Source organism: Ostrea edulis, chromosome 8 (assembly GCF_947568905.1).
Source record: "Ostrea edulis chromosome 8, xbOstEdul1.1, whole genome shotgun sequence".
In the NCBI taxonomy this organism is placed as follows: Eukaryota; Metazoa; Mollusca; class Bivalvia; order Ostreida; family Ostreidae; genus Ostrea; species Ostrea edulis.
This window is the reverse complement of record NC_079171.1, coordinates 3,348,414-3,365,147: the sequence shown is the minus strand read 5'-3', so window position 1 is coordinate 3,365,147 and position 16,734 is coordinate 3,348,414. Positions and strand designations below refer to the sequence as shown.

General features: G+C 35.2%; 1 protein-coding gene across 7 annotated transcripts in view; it reads right to left on the bottom strand.

Moving 5' to 3' along the window:
- Positions 1 to 3,810: 3,810 nt before the first annotated feature.
- Positions 3,811 to 16,734, bottom strand: part of LOC125667154 (uncharacterized) — a 48,627-nt gene continuing 35,703 nt past the window's right edge. For all 7 annotated transcript variants that reach the window (XM_056147872.1, XM_056147868.1, XM_056147869.1 and 4 more), the window contains 4 exons: positions 14,723 to 14,831; positions 11,331 to 13,020; positions 5,880 to 5,977; positions 3,811 to 4,671 (listed from right to left, as the gene is read on the bottom strand). In XM_056147872.1, coding sequence (XP_056003847.1) covers positions 5,907 to 5,977; positions 11,331 to 12,987 — 1,728 coding nt within the window. In that variant the 5' untranslated portion in view covers positions 12,988 to 13,020; positions 14,723 to 14,831 and the 3' untranslated portion in view covers positions 3,811 to 4,671; positions 5,880 to 5,906. The remainder of the gene's footprint in view (positions 4,672 to 5,879; positions 5,978 to 11,330; positions 13,021 to 14,722; positions 14,832 to 16,734) is intronic.

Below are 16,734 nucleotides of genomic sequence, written 5' to 3'. Positions count from 1 at the left end.
ATTGTTTTACCTAAAATAGCTCTTACAGGTTTATTGTTTTACCTAAAATAGCTCTTACAAGTTTATTGTTTTACCTAAAATAGCTCTTACAAGTTTATTGTTTTACCTAAAATAGCTCTTACAAGTTTATTGTTTTACCTAAAATAGCTCTTACAAGTTTGTTGTTTTACCTAGAATAGCTCTTACAAGTTTATTGTTTTACCTAAAATAGCTCTTACAAGTTTATTGTTTTACCTAAAATAGCTCTTACAAGTTTATTGTTTTACCTAAAATAGCTCTTACAAGTTTGTTGTTTTACCTAGAATAGCTCTTACAAGTTTATTGTTTTACCTAAAATAGCTTACAAGTTTATTGTTTTACCTAAAATAGCTCTTACAAGTTTATTGTTTTACCTAAAATAGCTCTTACAGGTTTATTGTTTTACCTAAAATAGCTCTTACAAGTTTATTGTTTTACCTAAAATAGCTCTTACAAGTTTATTGTTTTACCTAAAATAGCTCTTACAAGTTTATTGTTTTACCTAAAATAGCTCTTACAAGTTTATTGTTTTACCTAAAATAGCTCTTACAAGTTTATTGTTTTACCTAAAATAGCTTACAAGTTTATTGTTTTACCTAAAATAGCTCTTACAAGTTTATTGTTTTACCTAAAATAGCTCTTACAAGTTTATTGTTTTACCTAAAATAGCTCTTACAAGTTTATTGTTTTACCTAAAATAGCTCTTACAAATTTATTGTTTTACCTAAAATAGCTCTTACACGTTTATTGTTATTTCGGATTTCAAAAATGTCGGTTGGGCATCACTGAAGAGATATTATTTGTCGAAGTGCATCAAAATTGCTACTGTATAAGTTTTACATTATGATCCTTGGGTCGAGGTCTCTGCTGGTGGACTGTTACTCCCCGAGGGTCTTTACAGCCCAGTAGTTAAGTACTACGTTACTAGCTTGAAAATACGGATATATTTGATTGCTGTGATAACATTTAGAACTTCATTTCAAAATTAAGGATTATCTCCCCCATGCATAACTCTTATCCTTAGACGAATTTGACTCCACCTTTTTGGCATTCTGTTTTTCCGTAAAATAGCTCTTACAAATTTATTGTTTTACCTAAAATAGCTCTTACAAGTTTATTGTTTTATCTAAAATAGCTCTTACAAGTTTATTGTTTTACCTAAAATAGCTCTTACAAGTTTATTGTTTTACCTAAAATAGCTCTTATAAGTTTATTGTTTTACCTAAAATAGCTCTTACAGGTTTATTGTTTTACTTAAAATAGCTTACAAGTTTATTGTTTTACCTAAAATAGCTCTTACAAGTTTATTGTTTTACCTAAAATAGCTCTTACAGGTTTATTGTTTTACCTAAAATAGCTCTTACAAGTTTATTGTTTTACCTAAAATAGCTCTTACAAGTTTATTGTTTTACCTAAAATAGCTCTTACAAGTTTATTGTTTTACCTAAAATAGCTCTTACAAATTTATTGTTTTACCTAAAATAGCTCTTACACGTTTATTGTTATTTCGGATTTCAAAAATGTCGGTTGGGCATCACTGAAGAGATATTATTTGTCGAAGTGCATCAAAATTGCTACTGTATAAGTTTTACATTATGATCCCTGGGTCGAGGCCTCTGCTGGTGGACTGTTACTCCCCGAGGGTCTCTACAGCCCAGTAGTTAAGTACTACGTTACTAGCTTGAAAATACGGATATATTTGATTGCTGTGATAACATTTAGAACTTCATTTCAAAATTAAGGATTATCTCCCCCATGCATAACTCTTATCCTTAGACGAATTTGACTCCACCTTTTTGGCATTCTGTTTTTCCGTAAAACAGCTCTTACAAATTTATTGTTTTACCTAAAATAGCTCTTACAAGTTTATTGTTTTACCTAAAAGAGCTCTTAGGGGTCATCCATAATTGTCAACCATTTTCCAAAGTGTGCAAAAAGCACGCTGGGGGAGGGGGGGGGGGGGTAAAAAATCGACAATTTTACCGTACGCTCTTTTTTCTTTTCAGGATTTATTTCGTATCCGCGGAGTTTCATCTTGAAAAAACGACTAGATACAACAGAGACATCTTTATTTTTTTTCTATAAAAACAAAAATCTATTACGTACACAAGATTTGCACATTTATAAAACATTATATCATTTATATATAACATGAAATAGGGGTACCAATATTAAAGAACTCATTGTTTGAACTAAATTGCTCATAAACTTGATTGTCGATCTTCTTGTTGGGAATTTGAAAATGGTTGATGTACACTTTTTGAGGGGGGTGGGTCTCGAAAAGTGTGCTTTTTGCACACTTTGGAAAATGGTTGACAATTATGGATGACCCCTTAGAAGTTTATTGTTATTTGGGATTTCAAAAATGTCGGTTGAGCATCACCGAAGAGACATTATTTGTCGAAATGCGCATCTGGTGCATCAACATTGGTACCGTATAAGTTTTACATTTCATAGGTTAGCTGGATTCGAAATATAAGCTTAAGACTATTCTCAGTTTATGGTCTGACGGCCGGGTCTCTCTATTTATGGTCTGAATGTATCTTATACAAAATTGAGAGTATATGGTAAAAAAGAAAGACCCTTGAAAGATCAGAGGACAAGGTACCAGGGAGGGATAAGCATCCCTTGATACCCGGTTACATCCGCTGTGATTCATATCTTGATCAGGTAAACGGAGTAACCCTAGTTAAATTCAGTCTCTAAAGAATGCCTTAACAATTGAAGTAAAACATGTCATGATTTTAACAAACTTGAATGTGCATTATGTCAGGAAGCTTTCATGTAAATCTCAGCTTTTCTGGCTCAGTGGTTCTTGAAAACTTTTTAAAAATTTCCTATATATTTGTATGTAAAATTTTGATCCCCTATTGTGGCCCCATTCAACCCCCGGTGGGCATGATTTGAACAAACTTGAATCTGCACTATGTCAGGAAGCTTTCATGTAAATTTCAGCTTTTCTGGCCCAGTGTTACTTGAGAAGCTTTTTAAATGACCTCACCCTTTTTTGCAATTATCTCCCCTTTGAAAGAGATATGGCTCTTCATTTGAACAAACTTGAAAACCACCTAAGGATGCTTTTGGCCAAGTTTTGTTTAAATTGACCCAGTGGTTCTGGAGAAGAAGTCGAAAATGTAAAAAGTTTACAGACAGACGACTGACAATAGGCGATCAGAATAGCTCACTTTAGGTTTCAGCCCAGGTGAGCTAAAAATCAATTGAAGATGGGCTCATGCAAGGTGAAAATAACGAACAGTGATCAATCTCATAACTCCTATAAGCAATACAAAATAGATAGTTGGGCAAACACGGACCCCTGGACACACCAGAGGTGGGATCAGGTGCCAGGAGGAGTAAGCATCCCCTGTTGACCGGTCACACCCGCCGTGAGCCCTATATCTTGATCAGGTAAACGGAGTTCAAAATATAAAATACCTGTCTGCCTTATCAAAATGAGAAACTAGTTATTAATTTGTTTTGGCCTTTCGTAAAATAAACATTTGGTTTCATTACCCCAAACGCTATCATTGTAAATCTGTTGTAGAACTATATAAAGACCATAGAACAATATCTTTACTTGAAAGATTTTATGGTCATTATTATAAAGTATTCTTAATGGAAAAGTATGGTTGCGTTTATGATACTTTCCGGTCAAAATGTCTTTACAAATTAACAACCACATCTAACACTTAAAGTATTTGTTAAAGACTCTTTACAATAATATATACAGGGTTTGATAGCAGAGACGCATTATGTTTCTGCCAGCAGTGACAAAATAACATCAAACAAATCTGATTTTTATGTGAAAATATTATATTCTGGTGCAACATTCTTTAAACAATGCAATGTCAATAACAGATATACATGAAACTGGAGATCTAAGTTTATCAAAACTTCTGATGTAAACATTGAACTAAATCTAGTAATATACAAAATTTCTGATACAATCATCAAACTAATTGTAGTAATATTCAAAACTCCTGATGCAATCTTCTAGCTAAATGTAGTAATATTTAAAACATAGGTTTACTAACATCAAACTACACATAAAACTTAATATACAAAATTTCAGCTACAAATATCAAACGAAATGAAGTAATATACAAAATTTCCGATACAAATATATATTTTTTTCATGACAAGCATGTTGCACACATAAAACCAACTGTCTAGACAAATTCTGATACAAACATAAAACTGTTTTCACAACACATGTATTGCACACTGGGGTCAATGTTTTCCTTGTTCTCATCAACAGACACCAAAGACAATTACGTTTGTGGAATCTGATCCACGTCCTCAAAAGGATTCACTCAACTTAAAATTAAATTCCAAACAGAAAGCTGCTGCCTGCCTGTACTATATTGCAATGTCAAAGTACAAAGCTTTTCTCTTTTCAGTTAATGATAGATTGCTTTATTTTAAGGTTTATCAGGGATTCTATCTGGGGACACAATTGGAGAGTGAAAGATGATGTGGTGGTGAGGTGTTGGTGGCCTGTTAACATCACTGTCTCAGGTGGAGGGTGGAAGATGATGTGGTGACGAGGTGTTGATGACCTGTTATCATAAATATCTCAGGTGGAGGGTGGAAGATGATGTGGTGATGAAATGCCCTGTTAAGTCACAGCAATCTCCCCATTCATGCTGACATCTACAAAACATGGACAAATTACCATATATCTGTTTTGTTTAAAGAAAGAAGCATCCTCTCCCATGGGCCACATCGCTCACCAGAGTCACCTTTCCAATATATTTGCATGTAAAACTTTGGTCCCTATTGTGCCTCAAACATACGGGGGGGGGGGGGGGGGGGGGGGGGGGGGCATCATTTGAACAAACCTGAATCTGCACTAGGTCAGGAAGTGTTCATGTAAATTTCAGGTTTCCTAGCCCAATGGTTCATACTATTTTCAGAGATTTCACCTACATATTTGTATGTAAAACTTTGATCTACTATTGTGGTCACATCCTACCACCAGGGGCCATGATTTTAATGAACTTTAATCTGGATTATGTCAGGAAGCTTCCATTTAAATGTAAAGTTCTTTGGACCACTGGTTTTTGAGAAGATTTTTAAAGATTTTATCTATATATTAGTATGTGAAACTTCAATCCCTCATTGCGTCCCCATCCTACCCCTTGGGCCAGGATTTTGACAAACTTAATTCTGCACCAAGTCATGATGCTTTCATGTAAATTTCTACTTTCCAGGGCAAGTGGGTCTTGTGAAGAAAGTTTTAAAAGGTTTTCCCTATACATTTGTAGGAAAAATTTTGATCCCCTATTGTGGCTCTATCCCACTCCAGGTGGGATGGGGGCATGGCATATGATTTTTACAAACTTAAATCTGTACTACGTCAGGATGATTTCATGGAAATTTCAGTTCCCCTGGTCCTGTAGTTCAATATTTTTTAAATGATCCACCCTATTTTTGCATTTTTGTAATTATCTCCCCTTTGAAGGAGACATGGACTCTCATTTGAAGAAACTTGAAAGACTTTCACCCAAGGATGATTTATCCAAAGTTTGGTTGAAATTGGCCCAGTTGTTCTGGAGAAGTTGAAAATGTAAATAGAGTATGCTGACACCTACACCACTGACAGACAGCAGACAAATTTTGATCAGGAAAGCTCACGAGCCTTCGGCTAAGGTGAGCTAAATGAACATGTTGAGGAAAACTTAATTATGCAAAATGTTAAACAAGATATGCAATTCTAGTGTTAGGTTCTGACTATTTCAATTTGAAAATTACTAGATATCAGTGAAAACAAATTATGCTTGATTTTCAGGGCCAGAAATAGCACTTATTGGACCTAGTCCTTTCCTTCAGACAGATCTCTATTATCTTAATGTAATTACCCAGACATTTCTTATTCATCTTCATTATCACGATCCTGATTCCTGAACCCCCTCATCACTTGAAGCTTCCGTGATCCGCTCGTCTCTGTCTGGATTATCTGAAGTTTTAATAGAACAAGTAGAGTGATCAATCAATTAAGATCAGATGTAGACATTGAAGCATTTTGTTTAGTGTATGGAGAAGTTTGAAGCAAGTTAATTCTCTAGAAGTGGGCCTAGTCTACCACACATAGAAACATTAGTTCTATATACGCGCGACATTAATTGTGTCATGCGCAAATGTGCAGTTGTTGAGAAGGGTTTTGCATAGGGGTCAATATGTGGTAGTTTCTTAAATTTTATTTAACCCCTATAGCCCTAGAAGTGCAGAGTTCCTAAAATTTACAATACATGTCCCCTTGTCCCAAAGATGCTTAAAACTACACGAGACAATAGATGTTTGTAAAACATATATGCCCCAAATGGTGCTAAAATTAACAAGAGGCCCATGGGCCACATCGCTCACCTGAGTTTCCTATATATTCGCATGTAAAACTTTGATCCCTATTGTGACCCCAACCTACTACCGGGAGCGATGATTTCTTTCAAAATTGAATCTGGATTATGTCAGGAAGTTTTCATGTGAAAGTCAACTTTTCTGGCCCAATGATTTTTTAGAAGATTTTTAATGATTTTACCTTTATACTTGAATTTAAAAATTGATCCAGTATTGCCCAGAGGGCAAGATTTTAACAAACTGGAATCTGCACTATGTCAGGAAGCTGTCAAGTAAAGTTCAACTTTCCTAACCCAGTAGAAGATTTTCCCTATATATTTGTATGTAAAACTTTGACACCCTGTTGTGGCCCCATCCCATTCTCGAGGGCCATGCTTTTAACAAACTTCAATTTGCACTATGTTAGAAAGCTTTCATGTAAATTTCCATTTTCTTAGTACAGATGATTTTTAGAAGTAGATTTGTAGAGATTTCCCTATATATTTCTATGTAAAACTTTGATCCCCATTGTGGCCCCATCCTACCCCCGGGGGCCATTATTTTTACAAACTACAATCTGCATTATCTTAGAAAGCTTTCATGTAAATTTCCACTTTCCCGGGCCAGTAAATTTTGAGAAGATGATTTTTAAAGATTTTCCCTATACATTTGTATGCAAAATTTGACACCCCCCCCCCTCTGTACCCCATCCAACCCCCAGGGGCCATGTAAATTTCAGTTTTTCTGACTCAGCGGTTCTTGAGAAGATTTTTTCAAGATTTTCCCTATATATATATTTCTATCGAAAACTTTGACTCCATATTGTAGCCCTATCCAACCCCCAGGGGCCATGATTTTGACAAACTTGAATCTGCACTATGTCAGGAAGCTTTCTTGTAAATTTCAGCTCTTCTGGCCCAGTGGTTCTTGAGAAGAAGATTTTTAAATGACCCAACCCTATTTTTGTGATTACCCCCCCCCCCCCCCTGTTTGAAACAAACATGGCCCTTCATTTGAACAAACTTGAAAGCCCTTCACCTAAGGATGCTTTTGGCCAAGTGGTTCCGGAAAAGAAGTAGAAAGTGTAAAAAGTTTAGAGACAGTCGGACAGATGACTGACAACAGGCGATCAGAAAGGCTCATTTGACAGTAGTATTACCAATTCGAAATATTGTGCAGACAATATCTTCCAATGTTAGGAATGGTTCGACCATGTGACCTAAAATCAACAGCGGTCATCTACTCCTTATGCTGTACCAGTATACCAAGTTTGATGTCAAACAAGCAAATAATTCTTAAAATATAGGAGACAATAGATTACTATGTCCAGTTTAACCCTTGACCTTTGACCAGATGACCTCAAAATCAATAAGGGTAATATTCTCCTGAAGATGTACTAGTGTACCAAGTTTGATGTCTGTCAAACAAAGGGTTCTAAAAATATTGAGTGGACAGTATATTCCTTTGTCCAGTTTGACCCTTGACTTTTGACTATATTACCTCAAGATCATTAGGGGTCATCTTCTCCTAAATATGTACCAGTGTACCAAGTTTGATGTCTGTCAAGCAAAGGATTCTCAAGATATTAAGCAGAAAGTATATTTTTATGTCCAGTGTAAATTGACCCTTGACCTTCTGACCTGAACACAATAAAGGTACGTTTTTCTTCATAACCAACCTACATAAGAAATGTCAATACGATCAAGTGAATGGTTCTCAAGATATTGAGCAGACAACATTACTGACCAACAGGTACAAAGCAATATGCCTCCCTTCTTTGAAAGGGGGGGGGGGCATAAAAATAATTCAAATGGTAGAACTTTATATCAAAAAGTTGAAATTAAAATGTTCAGTTGTTCACAAATAGCGGCCGACAATGCATACTGACCAATTGCAATAGGTCACCTGAGGTAACTTAATGAAATTACGATAAATGTCACATATATGATATATATAAAATCAGTTGTAATTCATTAATTTCATTTAATAAACATGGAGTGTCGATCTCTTATTGAAATAATTCCATTCTAACTACATTTGTATTTGTTTCTGCCTAATTTACATGACTCAACTCAGAGTGTTATCAGAACTTTAATTTTAAAAACAAAGCAGATCAACATTCATCATTTATTTAGTTTCAAGGGGGTGGGGTGTTAATTGTTTTGTTTTTCTCAGACCTTGACTTTTGATACAGACCCTTAAGTTCATGACAGCTATTCCACACAGAGACTGGTGTAATGTACATACTCAGTGTCAAACCAGTACACAATGTAGATTTTGTCCACACCTGCTACAGAAACATACAACATCACACCATCACAGAAACATACAACATCCCACAAACCAAAGCTGTGTCAATATCACTGATATTTACAAAGTAGGATAGTTAAGTAGAAGAAATAGATTATAAACATGTCAAGTTTTAAACTGGCAATGATCAATGTTCTACAAATCTCAACAAGATAATAATTGTAACAGAATGCTGTTAATAAAATCTCCCCATTGAACACCTATTGAATCCCAACCCAAAATAATAAAACCATTACTCCTCATCTAATCATTGCCCTCATTGTAATTAAAATTAATCACTTAATCTAATTATAACCCACAACATTAAACCTACACACTAACCTTGTCACCCACATTTTAATAACAACCTAACTCCTCGTCTAATTATAGCCCATGTTGTAATTAAAATTAATCACTAGTTGTAATTAAATCCAACATTGTAGTCAAAATTAAATATTACCTCTAATCATAACCCACATTGCAATAGAAACATAACTCCTCCTCTAATTATAACCCATTTGTAATTAAAATTCCTAGCTCTAATGATAACTCACATTGTAATCAGAATTAATCCCTAGCTCTAATTATAACTCACATTGTAACTAGTACTTATTGTAACGGGGACCGTTACAGATGTTCCCCAAACATTCCCCCATTTAGTAAGTGGTGACATTTATTTCAGTACAAGTTGTTTTGACTATTGCAAACTGTGTAGCATGTGAATATATAATTATCTTATAACGTTCAGTCCATTTCATACTAGTTCAAATTAGTTATAAAGATCTGAGAGTTTTTTGCACGTGCACGTACGTGCATGCACGTGCATATAAATAATTCGACCATCTCGTAACATTACAAGTCTTACTATATGAGTACAAGAGAAGTTTCACAACTGTTCAATGAAAAACGAGAAATTAATGGCAACTCAAAACTACAAAGACCGAAATCAATGCACGTGCATACACGTGCGAGTGAGTACCACACAGCAATTTTGTTGATGCTATTCCATAGACATTTGCACAATATACTTACTATATGAATTTGGTATGGATTGCTCCACTCATAAGAAAGTTATTGGGATTTCAAAATCGTCCTATCAGAATTAAGCGCAGGTGCATGCGCGTGCAGGGAAGTGATTTTGAGACTATTAATGAATTGAGAGGCCCAAAACATACCTGCAACCTAATTTTCAAACCTATTCATTGCAATCTCAAAATGTTATAGACCAATACTTAAATTTAGACGTCAAAAATTACAATGCACGCGCATTCACGCACACACGATTTTGATAATGGAAAATTTGTTGACACCATTTCATAGACATTCATATCATAGATCCTCAGGGTAAATTTAAATTCATTTCAGTTTTTAATTCAATAGCTATAACCATTTTAGTACCCGAAAAATGAAAGAAAAGATATGCACGTGCATACACGGGCACGTGAGTATGACTCAGCATCAATGTTGATGTCATTCAATAGACATTTGATAGATATACTTACAGTATAAATTTCATATTGTTTCCATCATGTATAAGAAAGTTATGGCGATTTGAAAATCGTCCAATCAGAATTTAGCACACGTGCATGCACGTGCCGGATGGTAATTATGACTGTACACTTTTGTTAAGAATATCAAGATACATATACAAGACAAGTTTGAAAAGATTTTGACAAAAAACAAAAAAGTTATGGTCATTGAAAAAATTGAACGTTCAAATGTCAATGCGCGTGCGTGCACATGCGCGTTTTCAATTTTTTTAACATAGATCTGTAGATATTTATAATCTTTATCTATCCTGTAAATATCATCAAATTGTCTTAATTTACATTAAAGTTATAAATGGTTTTGTATTATCCAATCAAATTGAAGCACACGTGCATGCGCGTGCAGAATTGAAATTTTAACGATGCCAAACGGTTAAAGGTCTCAAGTTATAGCTGCAATATAAATATCAAACGATTTCATTGAAAAATAAAAAAGTTAGACGCATTCCAAAATTTGTAAACAAAAATTCCAATACACGTGCATGCAGATGCATGCATTTTCAGACAAAATGACGTTCGTTCCGCACATCTACAAAGAGTATTCTATCATCCTAAACAGGTTTCGTCTTGATCCCTTCAGTAGTTTCTGAGAACACTCGTGGACAAAAAAGGGTGACAAGAATAAAGAAAGAATAATAATAATAATAATAATAATAAGAAACAGAGTAAAACCAATATGTTCCCAAACTTTGTTTGGGGAACATAATTAGAATAAATCTCTACCTCTAATTATAACTCACATTGTAATTACAATTAATCACTATCTCTAATTACAACACACATTATACGTGCTGTAATGAAAACTAAACATTACCTATAATTATAACCAACTTGTAATGAAAAATTAACTCCTCCCCTAGATATAACCCATATTGTAATTAAAATTAATCACTAGTTCTAATTATTATGATTATAGCCCACCTTGTAATTAAAACTAATCAACACCTCTAATTATAGCCACAGTGTAATTAAAATTAGATATGACCTCTAATCATAACCTACACTGTACATTTTTTAAAACATCACTATCATAACAATGTCATAGCATAACAATAATTTATAATGGATTCCTGTGTAGAATTTGATGTTATTTATACTGACTGATATAGTACAATAAACTACAGTACTACTAGTACTTACCAGTCAGAGAGTACCTCCTCTGTAGATATCTATATACAGACACTGTGTTGGTGTCGTGTGATCCGACCCAGAGAAGGTGAGTTTTATCATCATAGTTCAGGCTGTGTGGTTGGTTTATCCCGTGTTGTTGTGTCAGTAACAGAGACAGGAAGTGACCGTCCTTGTCAATCATCTGTACTGTGTGGGTGTTAACATCACACACCAGGATGTGTGACAGCGCGTCTGTACAGATTCCTAGTGCATATAGTGATGATCCTGATGGAGGTCCTGTGTAGGAGAATCGATGTCTCCCCCCGCGCTCTGTCACCACTACAGCATCACGTGACACGTCAGACACAATAATATCACCGTTAGTGTTCTCTGTGATATAATAAGGATAACTATACATCGTGTGACGTTTGTTGTCGTGTTGTATGGTCAGGATGTGTTGACCACTACTGTTGTACCGGGTTACCTTGCCTGTCTCTGTATTATAGTTACACATCCCGACCATCAGATCTCCAGTGGACGGGGAGCAGTACACACACCGTGGTGACCATGGTGATGTATACTCTATCTGTGTGGTGACTGTGTGATTGTTCACAGACAGTTTGTTGATGTTATGTTTACTGTCTATATAAATCAGTTCACCAGAACTGTTCACTGTGTGTAGTCCTCTATACCATGGTGTTATATCTGTCACACGGTGTATAGTGTCTCCTGTTGTGTCTGTCAAGATAAGATTGGTATAATCAGAGACCCAGACCCGGTCTGACATCACACGAGATATGTGTAACACACAACTAACACCTGTCACACAGACAGACGTGTGTAATACAGGTGTGGACATCAGTTTCACACACTCGTCTATTCCTACTTGTCGTTTTCCTGTTGTCATTTGGATTTCTGGGATTCCCCTCAATAACTGACTGACATCCTCCATGTTGAATCCCTCAGTCAGGGACAGCAGCAGGTGTTGTGGAAGATTAGGGGTGTCCTTTATCTGGGGGACACGACTGGTCTTTATAAACAAGAGGAATTGTACCGCTCTGTTTGCTGATTGTTCATATCTGTCTTCATAGTTCTGTATGTGGGTGAGGTGTCTGTTCATTTTTCTCTTCTGTTGTTGTATTCTATCAATCAATAAACCTCGGTATCTTGTTTTAACATCACATACCGCAGTGTCAATCAGATCCTTCAGTCTCTGGGCTTTTGTTGACATCTGTGATTGACGGTGACAGATTTGTGGGGGACAAGTTTGGATATCAGTTTGGATTCCTGCCAGGAGAACACGACAGTTATAGAGAGTCTCACTTCTGATGGTGTCAATGATTTCTCGGTGTTGTTGTCGCTTTGTTTGATAGGCTGTTCTAATGTCCAGTATTTGGTGTTTTCGGTGCTCTAAACATCGGAAACAGACAGAAAGTTCACACGACTGACAGAACATTTCATAGAACCTGTCTGGATGTCTGACACAGATCTCTTGTCTGGGGATGTAGTTAAACTTCTCACGGTAAATCACAACATCATGGTGTTTGGTATGTAGATCAATGACATGTTTCTCTTTACACTGTAAACACAGATCACGTTTACATGTGTTACAGTAAAACTCAGTGTCCCCCTGACATTGAGAACATTGTCGTACTTTTAGCTGAGTGCTGAGTCCCAGTGTGTCCATGATGTGGAGGGTCTGGTTCTTTAGGAACACAATCTACAATAATTAAACTGACATGTAAATATCAACCTATTCACAATATACATTTATTTCACACATTCAAGTGATCTACATATTTCACACACTGATTGCAATTGACCTGTTTTTTCACATGTACATTTCTTGAATGCTAAGGCCAAAAATATAAATGGTTGTGTTTCCACTAATATTCAAGTCAAAATTAGAGTAACTTGGTAGTAAATGAATTATGTTTGTTACATTTAAATCCAAGACAAGAAGATGTTCTGAATTCTGATTACAATTTCCATTCAATTAGCAGATCTATTGACATACTGAAAACAAGGGGCTCATTTTTCATTATAGATATAGTTGTTGAATATGCTTTCATATTATAAGTCATATTCTAAACTATATAATGACCTGGGTCATTTCCATTTTTTTTAAATAATAATTTTTTAGAAAACATTAAAAAAAAATTCTAGGATAGGGTTATAATTTAGAGTCGGTTGTATTAGTGGAAACAAAGCAATGATTACTTTCGGCCTAATCAAACACATGTAGTTCCATGCTCATGGTCCACAACGCTCACCTGAGTCACCTTGCTGATACAGAGATGTGACTGATCAGCTTAGAACACTGATAGTGGGACAACAATGATCCAAGACCTGTCCCTAGACAACTGTATACACTAAATGTCTTAAGATGATTGTATAATCTGTAAAATGATTTCATTTGTTACTAGTACTTTGTTGTTATCATAGATATCTAATCTACAGTCGGACCTAATTATTCGTATGTTTGAAGTAGCAGGACTCTTGTTGACCTTTGACCTAGAGATATGATATCTATGTGTTTTTCCTATTCTGCATATCTAAGCTCAATTCTAATACTCAGCAGCAGTGTAAAACATGATGTGTTCTTAATACACAAATGTCCCTGTAAGTACTAATAATGACGGAAGCCTTTACATGTTACATTTAACATTACATGACTGATTGGGACCCGGCTATGAGTCAGAACCCGGGGGTTGTGAAATTCACAAGTTTGGTACATCCCTTTTTGCTTTTTCTAAATTTGCATTTAGTTTTTATACAGCATCAGCAAAATTAAACGCAATCCCATAATCGACATATGGAACTAAAACCCATATCCCTGAGATCATGAAATTTACAATTTGGGTAAAGGGCTCCTTCTTAATACTTTAATATTTAGTTTCAATGTAGTATCAGTAACCTTAAGATGTGCTATTTAAATGCCTTACACATAAACATTATATGCCAAGTAGAGCCCCAACCTGGAGTCAAAAACTTTACTCAAGAAATGTACAATTTTGGTACAGGCCTTCCTGCTTTACATTACTGTGCATTTAGATTTCATTACAGTTGTGCAGTTGTAGAGGAGAAAATTTGTCAAAATTGGTCAATTTCTATCAGTTTTAATTTGAAAAGAATTGGAATGGAATTTATTCATAAGTTAAAAACTACGCAATTGCTAACGCACGACGATGGACGCAGATCTTCAACAATAGGTCACTTGAGGACTCAGGTGACTTAAAATGCCCTTTGGACAACAGCAGTTTAGTTTGATCTTTGAACAATATGTTGCCTACAGCTTCAGACAACACATCATATTCCATTCTTGAATCAAACAAAACAGATGTTGTTCTCAGACCCAGTCAATAAATGTATAATTGTAAGTCTTCTTGACTGCTAAGAAATCTACAACATAATATACAAACCTATACAGTAACTTGTTGATGGTCCAATCCTCCGTCAAAACAGGAAGTCAGATTTTGATTAATGTTGAGTCCCCCTACTTAAGGATACTCTGTGTGGTCAAAACTGATGCTGAAGGAAGAAATATGAAAAAGTTACAAAGGAGTTGAAACATTGAGAAGTTAAATACAGCATTTTCTTTTTACAAGAAGAACAAGTTAAATGTGTTTGACAGACAAGCTTTGAATAAAATATTTTCATATGAATTTTTAACTCAAGGAGTAGAAAAAACTGAATTAAATCATAGAATTATTTTTTCCCCACAAGAACAACAAGTTTAATGTGTTTTTGAAACTCTATGCCCCCAAGTATGGCTACGTTCAATATTTGCAAATTTGACTGTGATCTTCATTAATGACCTTGACCTTAATAATACACATCAACTTTCCTGGTTTCATTGTGAAATTTATAGTTTTTGAAGTGTATCTCTAAATTATCGATATGCACATAAAATCTCAAGGTGCACAATTTCTTCACATCTTTTAATGTTAGACGCAATGACCATTATATATATAACTGATATTTTCATTTCACTGATCGTAAGAGTATGGATAGGATAAGTAATGACCCGGTGTACATTGACTTGGGTAGATTAACACAGATAAGATACGTAATGACCCGGTGTACATTGACTCGGGTAGATTACACAGATAGGATAAGTAATGCCCCGGTGTACATTGACTCGGGTAGATTAACACAGATAGGATACTGTAAATGTATTACATTTGGCTGTGTATTCTATTTAGCGACTTTGGCGGAACGCAGCTTCCGCTAAATCAAGTACATCGCTAAATGCCATCCGTAAATCTAGATGTTTAAAGTAATTCAGGAATGCGCTAAATCAAATTTACGCTAACTTGTTGAAAAAACAATTTCCGCCAAATGTCGTGCACGCCAAATATAATACGTTTACAGTAAGTAATGACCCGGTGTACATTGACTCGGGTAGATTAACACAGATTATTTAAAGTTGATCGATCCTCATGTGATATCATGGGTTTTTGCAAAACCTTTATCAAATTAAACTTTGCACAAAAATTGGTAAACTATTGATACTGAAAAAGTGATATTTTCCATAGATAAACAATAATTTATAATCTAAAACAAGAAGCCCATGAGCCACATCGCTCACCTGAGTCACCTTGGCTCATATTTAAAGCTTTTTCCTATATATTCACATGTAAAATTTAAATCCTTAATGAGGCCCCAACCTACTCCCGGGGGCCATGAATTTTACAAACGTGAATCTGCACTTTGTCAGAAAGCTTTCATGTAAATGTAAACTTTTATGGCCCAGTGATTCTGCAGAAGAATTCCCCTATATATTTGTATGTAAAACTTTGATCCCCTACTGTGGCCCCATCTTACCCCCGGAGACCATGGATTTTACAAACTTGAATTTGCACTATGTCAGGAAGTTTTCATGTAAATGTAAACTTGTTTGTCCTATTGGTTCTTAAAAAGTATTTTTAAAAAGATAATTTTCCTATATATTTGTATACAAATCCAGTGCTCCAAGTCACATTTGCTATCAGGTCGCAAAATGATGACCTAGAAATATTTCTGGTCGCCATTTTCAAATTTCTAGTCGCCATGTTCAAAATTTCTACTTGCCATGGTAAAAGATTTTGTAAATAAGACCTACAAGTTTTTATTTTAATTTGAATATCTTTCAAGAAAAAAATCTACACCCATGTATGCGTTTTGTTTTATTCTTAAACTGAATAGAAATGTGCTGTGAAACATGCTGGATGCAAACAAGTCAAGTATTTACTCTGGCAAAAGTTGTATTGCATTGGGCCATCCTGTATATTTTACAGTACGCTTCTGGGGAAGAAAACCCAGCGTTCCACACAAAGGTTTGCTTTAAAGTCCTCAATAAGTGGGTCTTCAATGCTTATGCGATTAAGAGCTTATACTTTTGTTGGATCTTTTGCTGAACAATAAGTACCAGCATCAACAATGATCAATAAGA